General features: G+C 44.1%; 1 protein-coding gene across 1 annotated transcript in view; it reads left to right on the top strand.

The window, feature by feature from the left end:
• The window catches only part of ERMP1 (endoplasmic reticulum metallopeptidase 1), a 71,495-nt gene extending 55,339 nt beyond the window's left edge, over positions 1 to 16,156 (top strand). The window contains exons 12-15 of the mRNA XM_067543038.1: positions 10,051 to 10,253; positions 10,836 to 10,951; positions 11,450 to 11,613; positions 13,145 to 16,156. Of these exons, the coding sequence (XP_067399139.1) occupies positions 10,051 to 10,253; positions 10,836 to 10,951; positions 11,450 to 11,613; positions 13,145 to 13,309 (648 nt within the window). The 3' untranslated portion in view covers positions 13,310 to 16,156. The remainder of the gene's footprint in view (positions 1 to 10,050; positions 10,254 to 10,835; positions 10,952 to 11,449; positions 11,614 to 13,144) is intronic.
• The last annotated feature ends 490 nt before the right edge of the window (positions 16,157 to 16,646 follow it).

Here is a 16,646-nt window from a genome sequence, read left to right on the forward strand (position 1 = left end):
TGGGCAGCTGCTAGGGGAACAGGGCCTTGGCCATTCTTAGGCTAACATAGCGTCCTTCTACTACCTTCCGGTAGCCCCTGTCACACTAGTTTTTTTAGTAGTTTTTATAGTTATAGTATAGTATAGTGGGTTTTCCCCCTGCCAGACTTTTCCCTTGAGAAATGTGGGATTATGCTCAGGGTCCTGGGGTTATAAAACTGTGTTTCCTGTCCTTGTTCCTTTTTTCTGTGAGTGATGAACATCAATGCTGCCTCTGCTGCCTGGGTGAGCTAACATTTCTGCTAGGTGCAGCATCTAGTTCATTTCACCCCAGAACTTGCGAGGGTCAGGAACTGACACTCAGAAAACACCTAATGTAGAAGGCAATGAAACCCCAATCAGATCCGCTTCATAGACGCCCGCAGCCCCCTCCCCCAGTATATTAGTCTCAACAAGCAGATAGTGCCCCTCAGAGCATGAGTTCGGGAATGGAGGCTAAGTCTTTTAAGCCTAAAGAAAAGGCTTCACAAGAGAGTAAGGGGCACTGTGATAGGGTGCAGGGGGGGGGGGGTGAACCCCTTGTCAGGCCCCTGCCACATTAGCGTAGCTAGCAGAAGGGCAGCAGAACAGGTAGCTGGGTTGGGGTTGATTGCCTGAAGGGAAGCAAATGGGCAGAAGCGCAGCTTGAGCAGCTTCCCAGGGGAGTAATTAGCCCACGAGCGGCAGCTGTCCCTGAAGCCCTAGAAGGCTTATAAGCCAGGCCAGAGGGTTTGGGAAGGGAGAGAGGGGAAAGGAGTCAGGAGGGACAGAGGGATTGCCTGTCTCCCTGGCCCTGAGCCGCTCCTGCAAGGACTGACCCAGGCAGGGCACTGTATAGTGGGTACTTCAGATGCATGCTGTAAATAAACCATGGGTGACTGCAAGTCTGTAGGTCCTTGCCTCCTTTTTGGTCCAGAGGGGAAAGGAGACGGCAGCACCGAAGCTGTTACAGGCACTCTCATGGACATAAGGACAAGTCATCTGTGTCTAAGACTGACCTGAAAAGAAGGGATCCCTCCATGACCCTGTCAAAGTTAGGAGAGCCAGTGTGCATGGGTACTAAGTATTAGGCCCAAGTAAATCTTCAGAAGAGAAGAATGTGGTGCGCAAGGGTGTGGATCATATGGTTCTGACACCAGCTTTCCAGGTAAAGACCTGGATGAGACAGCTGCTAGTGCTTCCATCCACTTTGTGACCAAGGCAGTACCTATTAGCAATGCCCAAGGGGGTGCTGACTGCCACGGTGACCAGAGAGGCACCAGCTCCACCAGTGTACTGTCCTCTTACTAGGAGATGATTGGAGGTATACATCTCCACAGAAGACATCTTCACTCTTACCATCCACATTCATCTCTCCTGTAGGGTCCGTCTATATTCTGGGAATGTTGTTATGCCAGAGGAGGAGATTGAGTCATTCCCCTATTCCACCCACCAGCTTTGAAGCGTGGCCATTGGTACCATTGGTCCACCTGGTGAGCTGACTTTCTCTTCCAATGAGTCGGATGCTCTGCAGGAATTTCTGTGGCACAGAGAAGAGGTGGTCCTGGACAGCCCTACGAGATCAGGGTTCTGACTTCCAGCCAGACACAGTTGGCCATGAGGTCTCGTCTGATGGTGGATCTGCCTTATTGGCATTATTGGGGACCATGGAAGCCCTACTCCAGACACCCAGGATCAGTGCACAAGTCCTACTTGCCATTGCCCAACCATATGCAACAGACCCCATCAGAATATTTGGAGGAGGAAGGTGAGCTTGTTGCTCCCAGAATCATCAGGATCTCCATATCTTCATCGGATGAGGCAGTCACTCCATCTTCATCTCTGCCAGATGATTTTAAACAATACTAGCAGTTCATGCACAGGTAATGACAGAGCTGCAAATCCAGCTGGAGGAAATTCAGGAGTCTCACCACCGCTTACTAGAGACATTCTGCAGCCTTCTAGTCTCAGTAAAATGGCCTTCCCAATCAAAAGGCCATCATGGACCCAGCAAAGATGGTTTGGCACACCCTTGCTGCTCATAAGCACCCCCTAAGAGGGCCAAGAAGCACTACTTTCTCCCATCCAAAGGGTAAGAGTTCTTTTTCTCTCATCCTCTGTCAAACTGTCTGGTGAAGCAGGCAGATATAAAGCTGGTCAAGCAACAGCACTCAAAGACTACTCCTTCTGATAAGGGACACAAGAGTGTCAAACTTCTGGGAGGAAAGGACTTCTCTTCCACCTCTCTCAAGTTCAGCATCCTAATTATCAGCCCCTCTTGGCCAAATATAATTTAATCAATTATGCTAGATTTCTAGAGTTAAAGGACAAACTTCCTGAAAAGGATAGAGCCCATCTCCAGCCCTTAATGGATGAGGGTGAATTGGTGGTGAAAACTTCACTTCAAGTTGTGATGGATGCAACAGATACCGCATTGAGCGGGATGGCTACGGCCATTGTTATGAGGAGAGACTCATGGTTGAAACCCTCAGGTTTCCCTAGAGAGAAGTTGAGTACCAAGATCTGCCCTTCAATACTATCCACCTATTCCACGAGAAAACAGATGAATTTCTCTACTCCTTCCATCCTCCACTTGATAACTGTTCAGTCTTCATGCATCCTGTCACAGCTAGATTTTTCCTTAGATCCTTTCCACCAGTGGTGAAGATCAAACCTAAATGTGATCTCCGTTATGTTCTAACATTCCCTTTGAGCTGCTGGCCACATGCATATGACCTATCTGTCCATGAAGATGGTCTTTCTCATAGCTATAATGTTGGCCAGAAAAGTTAATGAAATGGGAGTGCTTATGGCAGACCCACTATATACTACTTTCTATAAAGAAAAGGTCTTTTTGTCTATAGGGAAAAGGTCTTCCTCATGTACATGCCCAAGGTAGTTTCCAAGTGGATGACCTATGAAGCTGACTTGTATTTTTTCCTAAACCACATGCTACAGAAGAGGAGAGAAGACTATATTCTCTGGATGTCCGGAGAGCTTTGGCCTTTTATCTGCAAAGAATAAAGGACATTAGAAAGACATCTAAACTGTTTTTCTGTATCAGAGCAATCAAGAAGTCAACCTATATCGGTGCAGAGACTTACAAAATGGATCTTGGGTTATATTACCCTTTATTACCAATTAGCTGGCATCCCTCCCCCATAAGGGTTAGAGGTACATTCCACCAGATGGCAAGTTACTTCAGCTGAATCTCTGAGAGACGTACCCATGCTAGAGATATGTAGGGCAGTTATTTGGAGCTCTTTGCATACCTTCACGAGTCATGCTCTGGTACAGTCGTCAGCTGCATATATGGCTGTGGGGACAGCATTACTGTAATTAGCTGTCTCTTCTGCATCCTCACACCTGCCACCTGTTTGACTACTGCTTGTTAATCTCCCATATGTGGAATATACATAGGGACCATCACTTGAAGAAGAAATAGAGGTTACTTACTTGTAACTACTGGAGGTTCTTCGGGACATGTGGTCTCTAGCTGTATTCTGCTATCCTCCTCAATCCCCTTTGCTGTTGATTGGTTACACTGAGGTAAGAATGGTAAACTGGAGAGGCGTCAGCCCACACCATCCTTTGTGCCCTTGTTTGGTAGCAAGAGGAGAGCTATGGTGCATGTTTGAGCCAATGGGTAGTGTGTGCAAGAAATTCCGGACTCAGGTGCACAGTATGCATGTATATTCCATGTGTGGAATACAGATAGGGACCACACATCTTGAATAACCTCCGGTTACAGGTTGGTAAACATCCATTTACAGTCACCCAGGAAAGAGAGGTATGAAAATGTATAAGTATGGGTTTGGAATGCCTAGGTTTTTGGGATATGTGGTTCACATTTAGGCCTCGTCTACACTGGAAAGTCTTTTTGGTATAATCTAAGGAGTGACTTATTAAACTGGTATAATGCTCTATTTGGACACTCTCGTTCCACTATTTTTGTGTTGTTCAGTTTAGTTTATGTAAGTTAATAAATTCCAAGACCAGAAGAAAATGTGATCCTCCAATCTGGCCTGCTGTATTCCTAGAGCAAATCTTTTAGAAAAACAGCCAATCTTGATTTAAAAATTGACAGTGATGGAGAATCCACCATGACACTTGGTTTCAGTGGCTAATTATCCTCACTGTTTAAAATATATGCCTTATTTCCAGTATGAATTTGTCTAGCTTCAGCTTTCAGACATTGGTCATCTTATATCTTTGTCTGGTAGATTGAAGAGCCCATTATCAAATATTAGTTTCTTGTGTAGGTACTTACAGACTATAATCAAGTCACCCCTTAACCTTCTCTTTGTTAAGCTAAATAGAGGTAGTTTGTTTGGCAAGGGGTTTAACCTAAACCAAAGAAGGCACTTTTTTTTTTATACTAGAATAAGAATACCCACGGGAGTGGAGGGATGAAGTGTTTCAGTACAAATCTAAACGAGTATAAAGTGGTAATAGGTTCCTGTGTAGATAAGGCCTAAAGCCGGGTTGATGCAGCACTTCAAACTTTAGAGGAAGATTAAATGAGTTTCATGGAGCTTTAACTTTCTGTAAACTCATCCTAGATTCCTGCTCTCCAAAGTCTATTGCTGCCTTTTCCCTTCCTGAACTGGAGACATCTGTTTACTGTCACTAGAGCTAAAAACTGCTTAGGTGTCCGTAACAGCTAGTTCGGTATAATCCTCTTCCTTCTGCCATACTTGAGCTGCTGTTAGAAACTTAGTCTCACTTTAAAAGTCTCAGTACAGCTTTTCTGGTCATTATGGACAAGCTCAAAGTATCTCCTCTCTAAGGGTATGCCAGATGACTCAGGCTCGTGGGGCTCAGCCTGCGGGGCTGTTTCATTGCTGTGTAGACTTCTGAGCTTGGGCTGGAGCATCGGCTCTGTGGCCCTCCCACCATGCAGGGTCCTAGAGCTTACATTCCAGCCCGAGCCCAGAAGTCTACACAGCAATGAAACAGCCCCTTAGCCTGAGCCCTATGAGCCCGAGTCAGCTGGCATGGGCTAGCCTCAGGTTTTTCTTTGCTGTATAGACATACCATAAATACTTCAGTCAGGCAAACTGTACATTACATCTCTGGGGCTATTGCCAGTGTCACTGAGCTACACTGACCTTACTCACTGAGTGCCTCTTGTAGAACATTTTGAAAGTGCAACCTTGGGGCAGTCTTTCTTTCTTCCCAGAGTGGGTGGGGCTCAGTTCCTCTTTAAATAATTGCTCATGTCCATTCCATGCTAGGTGTGTATGTGCTGCGTGCACAGTTGCCAGAGATTTTTACCTCAGTGGTATCTGTAGGACCAGCCCTAGCACCCCTGGAGCCGCGTGCATATGTGCCAGTATAAGGGGTTCCTCCAGCTCTGCGCCCTCTCAGTTCCTTCTTGCTGCCCATGATGGTTGCTTGGAGTGATCCTTCTTGCTCTTTCAATGCTTCTTTTCCAGTGGTTTGGACTTTTGTAGATATAGTTATTGTAGTTAGTGTATATAGTGCTTTGTGTTAGTGTATAGTGAATAGTTGTTTCTGTAGCCAAGGGACTTTTGCCCCAGGGGCTGGGCATTCCCTGGGTCCCCAGGCTTCAAGCTGTGTGCCTACACAGTGCCTTGAGGAAACTCATGTTAAAGAGAAGTGCCAGATCTTCAGGGACTTCAGACTTTATTCAAAAAGATAGAAACATTCATTTGAGGGCCTTATTCATAGAGGCAACCCTCAGACCAGTCTCTGGACCAAGCTGCTCTGAACTGGCACCAAGCATTTCGGTTTCTGTGTGAAGTGCTCCACCAGCACCATTTCCTTCCCTGCACTGTTCTCCATCCCCGGTGCCAAAGAAGAAGCATAAGAAATAACGCACCAATGCAGGGCACTCTCAGATGTCAAAAAAGGACCAGTGTGGAGTGGCTGGTGTAGTGTGACCCATGCCAGGCCACTCATCCTCCCCAAATCCACTGTCAGCCCTGGTAGTTCCATCTACAGCACTGAGTCCAGTACTGGACCTGCCTCTGACTTCCAGGAGCAGTCAAGGGACCTTGTGCCTGCAGGTCCCTTCAACTCTAGAGGTTTTCTTAGCAGCAAAGGATCTATTGTCCCTTCCGATCTTGCTGACCCCTGCCACCTAAGGTGATCAGGCATCAAAGGGATCAAGGAATGGTGAACTCCATCACTGCACCATCCAGAGGAAAACAATCCATGGTCCCATTGCAGCAGTCTCTGACCTATTGTTGGGCACTGGTTCCCCAGCACCGCCTGAAGGCGGAAGTGGGTACAGTGCTGCCATGATCTCTGAGGGAAGAATCCTCTTCAGAGTCCAAGGAGAATCCTTTGCTCCACTGAGAACATACCGGTACCAGCTCTCCAGCCAGCACTTGGCCACAGGACCTCTGGCCTGTGCAGAGGCAGTATTGGAACCCATGGGGGTTTCTTTCGATACAGGGCCCCCCTTCCCATTGGTCATACTCAGTGGTGTCTGAGAGGCGTTCCACTGCCTCATCTTGGCCGTCACCGGACCCTGAGCCCAATACTGGAAGTCCAGAAGTGGCCCCAATGGATGTGGTGCAGCTGGAAGAAGAAGAGGCAGCCCCTCCTTCAGTGTAGGTTTCTTCCTCGTCATCCCTGGATGAGGCAGTTGCAGGCCCTAGTAACCCACTCCGCTGGATGATCTCAGGGCCCATCAAGAACTCCTGAAGCAGATCACTGCAAACTTGGGGCTGGAAGCTGAGGAGCTGAAGGAGTCTGCTCACAGCATAATTGATATCCTGGCTGCAGCAGTCCCCTCCAGAGTGGCCCTGCCAGTTAATGAGGTGGTGGGATTTGTAGAGCACTATGGCAGACCTCTTTGTCTCTTCCCCCTATCTAAAAAAAGGCAGAGAAGAAGTACTATGTCCCAGCCAGTGGGTTTAAGTACTTGTACTCACATCCCCCCCAGGGCGCCTGGTGGTGGCAGCTGTAAACACATGAGACAGACAGGGGCATTTGAGTGTTACCTCCAAAAACAAAGAGGCTAAGAGACTGGACCTGTTTGAGCACAAGGTTTATTTGGTGGGGAGCCTCCAGTTACATATCTCTAACCAGCAGGCTCTGCTGGGGAGGTACGATTTTAACCTGTGGGACTCAATTACCAAATTTAAGGATGCCCTGGTGCAGGAGTCAAAGCAGGAGTTTACGGCCATCCCGGAGGAAGGCAAGATGGTGACCAGGACTTCCCTCCAGGCAGCTCTGGATGAGACCAACTTGGCAGCCAGGACTATGCCATCAGCAGTCACTTTTCATCGCTCCAGTTATCGGGCCTCTCTCATGAAGTGAAGCAGTCCATCCAGGACCTTCCCTTTGAGGGGACCTTCCTGTTCTTTGAGCAGATGGACTCCAAGTTTCATGGCCTCAAAGACTCAAGGTCTACACTGTGCTCCCTGGGCCTTTACACACCCCTGGCCTCTAGGAAGCATTTTAGGCCACAAGAGTCTCCCAAAATCCTGGTGCCTCCCAGACATGGGAAAGGAAAAAGGCCAGTGCTATACCCCTATCTTCTGCCTCAGCCTCCCGGTCGGGCTTACATAGAGGGCTGGCCTTTTGAAGGTACACTCAAGGACAACATAACAGTCCCGACTCTGGATTCATTTCCTCTTACTTTTGGACTACCTGTCAACCTCCAGTCCAGTGTGGCCATTTATAACTTTGGACCATTGGTACTCAGCACTATAATAATCAGTTATACCCTCCAATTTTCATCTAATCCTCCCTCCCACCTGTCCTCCTTCAGGGATCCTTCTCATGAGTAACTTCTTGTATAGGAGGTGCAAGTCCTCCTATGTGTGGGAGCTGTAGAAGAGGTTCCTCGAGACTTGAGAGGGAAAGGGCTTTACTCCTGATATTTCCTAATCTCCCACAAGCCTGAACAATACTGGCAGATTGTGTTAGCAGATCCTTTTCCTCTCAACCACCAGGTGTCTTCACCTGGAGGTTGTCAGTGTCATCTTCCAGAAGTAGGGGCCTAGCCAGGTGGACCTCTTCGCCACCAGACAGAACAGGAAATTCCAACAGTTCTGTTCGCTGTGTGGGCATAGCAGTAGCTCCCTCTTCAATGCCTTCCTGCTCTTGTGGGCAGACCACCTACAGAACGCCTTCCCACTGATCCCATTGGTTCACAAGGTCCTCTCAAAGGTCAAACGTGACAAGGCAAAGGTTATACTGATAGCTCTGGGGTGACCACACCCACATTTGTTTTGTATGCTTCTGGACCTTTCAGTAGCAGCTCCAATCATGCTCCCCCCTGCCCGAATTTGATTTCACAAGACCACAGCTGGTTGCTTCACCCGAACCTCGCCTCCCTGCACTTGACAGCATGATTGCTGCGTGGCTGAACCCTGAAAAGCAGGCCTATTTGGAACACGTCTGGCAAGGCTTGCTCAATAGCAGAAATCCTTCCACAAGGATTACTTATATGGCCAAATTGAAATATTTCACTTGTTGAGCCTCTGGATGTAATCTCTCTCCATCCCGGTCTTCTCTGCAGTCTATCTTGGACTATCTGCTCCACCTGAAACATCATGGTCTGGTTCTTTCGTCTATTAGGGTTCTCTTGGCTGCCATCTCAGCCTTCCACCCTTCTCTGTAGAGCAGATCAATGGTCTCCCACAACATGACAATCAGGTTTATCAAGAGCCTAGAAAGACTCTACCCTCAGGTTCATGACCTGATTTCCCCCATTGGTCTTAAACCTGGTCCTGTTAAGGCTTACAGGCCTCCCCCCTCCTTTCCCCTTAGAGCCATTAGCACCTTGTCCGATACTGCTTCTCTCTCTCACCTTCCTGGTAGTAATCACCTTGGCCAGAAAGGTCTCCAAGATCAAAGCCCCTTATAGGGTGTTCTTCAGAAGACAAGGTCCAGCTGTGCCCCCATCTGATCTTTTCTACCAAAGGTGGTGTTGCAATTCCACAACAACCAGAATGTTTTTCTTCTGGTTTTTTCCAAAAGCTCAGAAGGCCGCTTAGGAATGTTGGCTCCGTACACTGGACATTAAGCGGGCTCTCATCTTCTATATTGAGAGGACCAAGCCCATCCACAAGTCCACGCAACTCTTTGTAGCAGTAGAGGAAAGAATGCCAAAGGTGTCATCCCAAAGAATCTCATCCTGGATAACCACCTGTATCCAAGCTTGCTATGAGCAGGCAAAGGTCCCTCCTCCGGCCCCCATGACTGCCCATTCCACGAGAGCCTAGACTTCATCAGCAGCATCCTTGCAGAAGTACCAGTCCAGGATATCTGCAGAACTGCGACATGGCCGTTGGTTCATACCTTTGCATCCCACTACACCATCACCCAGCAGGTCTGTGATGATGCCAGTTTTTTGGAAAGCAGTGTTGCAGTCAGCACGTCCATAAACTCTGAGCCCACTTCCAGGGGTTCTGCTTGTGAGTCACCTAGCATGGAATGGAGATGAGCAAGCCCTCAAAGAATAAAAAACAGTTACTAACTTTTCGTAACTCTAGTTCCTTGAGATGTGTTGCTCATGTCCATTCAATGACCAATCCTCCTATCCCTCTGTTGACATTACCGGCAAGAAGGAACTGAAAGGGCCTGGAGCTTGGTGGCACCCCTTTATACCAGCGCATTCATGCACAGCTCCAGGAGTTGCTAGGACCAGTCCTACAGATACCACTGAGGGAAAAATCTCTAGGAACTGCGCATGCGGTGCACACACACCTAGCATGGAAAGGACATGAGCAACACATTTCAAAGAACAACACTTATGAAAGGTTAGTGACCATTTTTTCTTTGCCTTGTAGAATTGTTTTACTTGGGTTCAATCCCTGGAGCTAGGTCAAATAAGCACTGATGTTTAAGAATGGTTTATTTGTGTCCTACAGAAATACCTAGTGGCAAAATCTGTGTACGTGCTCAGATACCACCATGGTGCGGACCATATAAGTATCTATATAGAAACACATTTTCTAATATACCATAGAAAACTTTATGCAGTGCCAAAAGTGTGTAGGCATTTCAAAATCAGTTCTGACTTTACCAGATTGCACAAGATATTCCAAATGCCTAATTTGCTTCTTCTAGCACGTGAGCAGAAGATTTTATGGACTAGATGGAAACTTGATGAAAAGTGACTCTGGCATATGGATTAATGGATTGGACTACTCTGGAATATCTCACATCACTCCTTATATACCTGAACTCAATGACACTATCAGAACTAATTGTGAGGAGACGGCCCCTCTCTGTGGCTTTCCTTGGATTCTTCCTGTGCACTTTCTTCTCAGGTTAGTAGTAATGCCGCCGCCCGTTAGGTCCACTTGGTACTTAGTTTCCAAGACACATCAGACACTTTTGCAAAAGATCCATAGATGGATGAAGAATAAAACTCATTTTGAAATGTTTTTGTCTGTTGTTGCAAAAGGCAAATATATTCATCAAACTTTCATCATATTATAATGTCCCTGTCAGCAAGTGTTTTGTCACAGAAACTCTGAGAAAACATTTCACAACTTATGGTCTCATTGTGCCAAAAGGGTAGGAGTTTGGAAATCTAAAAATTCCTTACTTTGATTCTTGTTTTAGCTTGTTTTTACTTACATTAATAGGTAAAAGAGGTGAGGGATAAAGACCTGGTGGAGGCAATCCTGCTGTTCACTGTGTGTCCCTTTTTAAACATTTTGATCGTGGCCATAGATTGTGAAATCATTAATCACCATCACTAGGGTGAATGGCACTGGAACACTTCATTTTGTAACAATAAGGCCTTATTCTACAGAGTCTTGCATTTTGCCCAGAGTCTAATATTTTAGCACTATAAGGCACTTCTAAGTGTTGTGTTAAGTGTAAAAAAATGCTTTTTATTATAGAAAGAACTGGTATCTTCCTGCTTCAGAAATTTCTCCCACAAGCCCCATTCACTTTAAACTTCTGGCCAAGGAGCAAATGCCCTGGGATTCTACTAAATTAACGTTTGAAGTATCAGGTGAGTGGCTATCAGCGTCTGATTTGTGATTTCTATGCTACTTATGGGCTTAAATTCTGGTATTGAAAGTGGCTGTGCTATGCCTAGGATAGTGAAGTGATTGGTAATTGGGAATTTTGCATCAACTAATTACATTTCCCAGGCACTCAAAAAATTGTGCAGTTGGAAACTTAAAAGCTCATTGGAACAAACAGTTGACTTTTGTTATCTAGTAATGTTTGAAGCCCATTACAACGCTGTCCCGCTATCTCATCACCCCTTTTATTTGTCTTGCTGCACAGGATTCACTATGACTTCTGCTACAGACAAGGGTTCTGCTTAGTTATGTATCTCATATTGAGACACACAACTGGCAGCATGCAGGCTAAATCTCTCAGAACAAAATGAAATTAAACAGTTGATTGGGGCACAGAAGTAGCTAGAATGCAGTACAAATTTGTTTCTCTTTACCACCGTCTGCTAATACGTCCAAATACATTTGCCTGTCTGATGTTGTAGGTCCCAGTCACATGTCTCTGTACATTCGACCACATGAAGGGTCAACACTATCCAGGTGGTCTCTTGGAGATGGAACTCCTGTTGCTAATATAGGAGGGGATTACTTTGTGTTTTATGCTCATGGTCTGCAGGCTGTGGCATGGCGCTTCTGGATAGAGTTGAAGGTGAGGATGAAAATTGAGCAAACTTTAAAAATAAACCCAACTTGTTTTATTTCATAGATTAATAGACACTAGAGATGAGATTTAATTGGTCTTTTAATCTGTTCTCTGTGGGCTGATACAAGGCTGTTCCTTGTATTTTTAGTGCTTTATCCAGTCAAATTTTAAATGACCCAGAAGATGGGGCTTCCATTACGTCCTTTGACAGACTCTTGTACAGTCTTGTGTCTTACCATTATAATTTTTTGATATTTAGCTCAAATTTACCTTTTCTTAATAGTATCTCACTGCTCCTAATTAGAGCTATTTTGTTGTAGTCTAACTAATTCCTCCCCATGTACTCCATTTACTTGTTTTGGGAAACTAGGACTTTTTTTTTTTAAGTGGCAAATCCATCTGCTTAGAAAGAGAGGGAGTTACAGGCTTTGTCTTACAAACTTCCAGTGAATGCTTTTATCCTGATATGGTGACCTTTTTCAGCAATTCCCAGTTTCTTTCCCAAGGTGAATATTGTTGAGAACAGGGTATTCACCTCCCATCATGTTACCTAAAGTTTCCCAGAAATAATTCACAGCATTTCTGGAAGCTTTTATTGCAAAAGAATTTAAGATGTCTGATTCCCTGGAAAAATATTATAGGGCCACAAAGGTTCAGTAAGGTTCAGTTCCTGGATGAGGTATTATGATCATTTACCAAATGATCTTCCAAGGTGGATACACATCAGCGGCCTGGCACCCTGTTGAGCCAAACAGGAATCTCTTTTGTACTAGAGCTCTGCCAGACAGACGAGGAAATTTTATTTCTTACTTGAACACGAGATTGAGTTGTTGGGAAGAGCCCAAAACTTGTAGCCTTTCTTTGATAAGGGGCTGAACTCTTGTGTACAGTAAACTAAAGGTGAGTTAATTTCATTTAGTTGCTAGGGAAGGTAACTCTGGTATTAGTGATGAGTGAGCCTGGTGCAGGGCCTACCAAAATCTTAACAAGTGGATTGTTCCGACAGGTGAAGGAGTAGCCTCATTCATTCCAGACTTTGGAAGCTTTTCACAGTAACTCAGTATTCAGGCAGGACGATTCACTTCATTGTGTGTATTGGAGATTTGGTCATACTGACCTCTTCAAGTATACATGGGGCTAAGTTCTGAGTGCAGTTGAATGTGTACAGTCTTAAGTAAATGGCATTGTACGTGTGTAACAGAGTACAGAATTTAACTCAGCTGGGATATCAGGTCAATACCAATACTTCTATTGATTCTCTCTTCTATCAGGTATCTCTAGCCTGCAAAGTCTCTTCTGGGTAAATGGAGTTTTTTTTCACATTAGATAATGATGCTGGTATATTTTAACAGACATTAAGAGGGCTTTTACCTTTAAAAATATTGACTCATGGGGCTGAAGTTTTCTACAAGACACTAGCTGGCTTGTAGGAAGACTCAGAAGGGGTATCTGGAATGAACAGTTTCTAGAAGCTATGAAGAGGCCAAGGTAAAAAATAATGCTTGGTAAATTTGGCATTGCCTTTTCTCACTTTCAGGTTTCAGAAAAGCACTCTGATGGAATGGTTTCCCTTGCCATAGCAGCACATTATTTCTTTGGGGAAGATCAAAAGTCACCTCAGCTGTATGCCTTAATGGAGAGATTTCCAAACTGGACATTTCCTTCTGGTTGGGTTTGCACATATGACCTTTTTGTCTTTTAGTCTTGCAACAATGCAAAGATAACAGATTAGTTTCACTGTGTCAGAGGATTCAACTCTCATTCATAATGAGGTCATTCTGGCAAGATGCACAAGGCTGTTTTCATAAATTGGTGAAAAACATTTTGGGCACAGGTGTGTTTCTGTGGTAGTTTGACTGCTTAAAGGATGAGCAGGGTTCCTTTCCTCTTTCTTTTGAAGTGGGTGGTCCTGATATCTGGGGCTAAGGGAGAAGTTGTTCCTCCATATTTATGCAACTATAAATCAGCTGTTTCTCCCACTGATATGGCAGTTTGACTAGTGTAGAGCTAACATGAAGACTGCATTTGAAGAGGTATTATAGAGTAGCCCACTGGGCATTGTAAATGAGAGGGTCTTTGTAAAGTTATTCCCACGATATTGTAAAATACTTCCCAGGTTTTAAATAGATGTGGATGCTATCATCTTCAAACATTTAGTCCTACCTGTTCTATTAAAATAAAATAAGGCTTTGCCTGAAAGATTTTTGATCATGTACGTCATGGAGTGAAAGTCCTTTTCTGAGTAAAAATTACTGTGATCTCTGGATGAAACCACTTGGGAAGTAGTTGTGCCCACTTAGGCTATGCTGCATACTTCTAGTCCTTGAAAAATTTCAAAGACTGGAAATTTCATGCCATGGAACTTGAAGATCAATCTGTTACTTAGATCATTACAACTTTACTTTTCCTGTCCTGCTCGGTTGTGTTAAAAGATTGGTTTTTATTGGTAATTTCCTTTCTCTGTCCTTGTGCTAATTGTTTACCACAGTAACTTTCGAGTGGAGGACATTTGACCAGTCTTCTACTTATTTCACTGATGGGATCTTACAGCCTGTTTCAAGTATCAGCATGAAGATTAGACTCGTACATGAGATGCAAACATGTGGCATTGTTGTACGTCAGAGCACAGAGCCTTTTGTTTGAGTGGGCATCTTGTAACTGCTTGATTACTAGTTTCTAAATTGGTTATAAATCTCTATTTATCATACCGGCTTATTTTTACCTGTATATTTTTATCAGTACTTGTGTGTAGGTATTCTAGGTTGGTTAAGTGAAACTCCTTTCACTTCATTAATACTTTGGTTCTGTGTTCAGTTTTTTAAAAAGTGCTTTCCTTAAGGATTTCTGAGAGTAACTATTGTGAAAAGAGACGTTTAAAGCACGATTCATCTGGTATTTGTGGAAAACTGTTCTTAACTTAATCTTACAGGGTAGTGTTTTCAAAAGAATGTGGTGATTTAGGAACACAGCTCCCATTTAAAGTCAACAGGATTTGTGCTCTATGTTTTTTTGAAAATCCCACCCCATCCTCCCCAGAAAAATGCAGTCACCAAAAAAAAAATGAATCTCTGATTTTGTTTTCCTAAATTCTGTGTAAACTAGGGAAGTAGGGAAAATCTTTAGACTTTGTTGGGAAGCTTCTCCAAATTGATTCCAGCGCTTTGTGCTGACCATTATCTAGTGCAGTGATGTAAAACTTAGTGCATTATTCATCTGATTAGAAATTGCAAAATTGTATGCACAGGAGTTGTCCTTGTGCATGCATCAGTTAAAGCAAAAAAGCTGTAGTATTATGGATAGCGACATAGAATGGGAGAAATTAATGCTTAAGATAAAATTCCTCATGATTTGCCGTTGGCCTTGAGGGATGATGGTTCTCATGATTAAGTTTATTGGCTCTAATTTAACTTTTTTTAGTAATTGTGTACTTAACCAGCATGGAACAATTCAGTATTTTATGTGCATACATTTGCAGGGTGTTGCATGACAGATTCTCACAGACCAGTTAACGTATTTAATTGCTTTGGTTTGTGTATTGCAGACTATCACTGTTGGCTCAATAGCACCTGGTCTTTCATGTACAGTGCTCATCTCTATTCATTTAGAGTATCTACCTATAAAGAAGGATGTCCAGCGGAGGGCAACAAAAATGATTAGGGGGCTGGAGCACAGGACTTATGAGGAGAGGCTGAGGGAACTGGGCTTGTTTAGTCTGCAAAAGAGAAGAGTGAGGGGGGATTTGATAGCAGCCTTTAACTACCTGAAAGGGGGTTCCACAGAGGATGGGGCTAGGCTGTTCTCGGTGGTGGCAGATGACAGAACAAGGAGCAACGGTCTCAAGTTGCAGGGCGGGAGGTCTAAGTTGGACATTAGGAAAAAGTTTTTTACTAGGAGGGTAGTAAAGCACTGGAATGGGTAAAGCACCTAGGGAGGTGGTAGAATCTCCATCCTTAGAGGTTTTTAAGCTGAGGCTTGACAAAGCCCTGGCTGGGATGATATAGTTGAGGTTAGTCCTGCTTTGAGCAGGGAGTTGGACTAGATGACCGCCTGAGGTCCCTTCCAACTCTAATATTCTTTGATTCTATGATTCTATGTCCTGTCCTAATGGTTTTGACTAAATCGGTCTCAACTTCAGCATACTTTCAAGTCTCAGTAAATGCACTATTTTGTACTGCATTTACACTTCGAGTTGCCACAGTTAAGCTTCATATGAAGGATTAAGGCTGTACAAGAAGCATTCACAATGTCTTCATCAAAATTGGTATTTTTCATCCTGCCTCTAATTTGTAAACTTAAAAAAAATGAATGGAAGAAGAGGTTGGAGACAGGGAAAATGTCGATGTGCAGCATGGTGATAACTTCTGGAACATTAGTGAAGCAATAACTATATTTTGTTACTGTGAGAAAAAGTAAAATGACTTTGCTAACTCAGGATCACCTTTTATTTAAATTGCGGAATTAAATTGTCTAGGATTAGTGGTTATTGTGAATTCCTACCGTTTAAAAAAAATTAAACTTAACTGGGCTGTGTAACAAGCTGATTCTGTTACTGGGAGAGTGTTTGTTTGTTTGTTCTTGTTTCTAGCACTGCATTAGAAGCCCAAAGCACTTACTTGTTTTGAATGACAAAACTGCTGTTGAGATGTGAGGCATTACAATTAGTGGTAAGACCAGTGACCAAAGTGTGGACACAAAGTGGTGCTGTGTCTGGGGCCTGGTCTACACTGGTGGCTTAATTCGAATTAAAATCCCTTAATTTGAATTAATTACTCCCGCGTCTACACTTGTGCATTAAGTCGAATTAAGGAGCCTTTAAAATCAAATTAATAAAACCACCTCTGCAAGTAGCGTAGCACCTAATACAAATTTGTTAATTCGAATTAGTGTCAGTGTAGACGCACTTGGACTTAATTTGAATTAATTGGCCTCTGGAAGCTATCCCATAATGCCCTATTTCAAAGTCCCCTCCTCTCAAGCAGCCCCAGGAAAATTTGAATCTTTATTTCCTATGTTTGCTGCCAGCATAGAGAGAGCTTTCC

Source organism: Emydura macquarii, unplaced genomic scaffold, assembly GCF_026122565.2.
Source record: "Emydura macquarii macquarii isolate MOO-44397 ecotype Brisbane River unplaced genomic scaffold, CSIRO-AGI_Emac_v2 contig_767, whole genome shotgun sequence".
NCBI lineage: Eukaryota > Metazoa > Chordata > Testudines > Chelidae > Emydura > Emydura macquarii.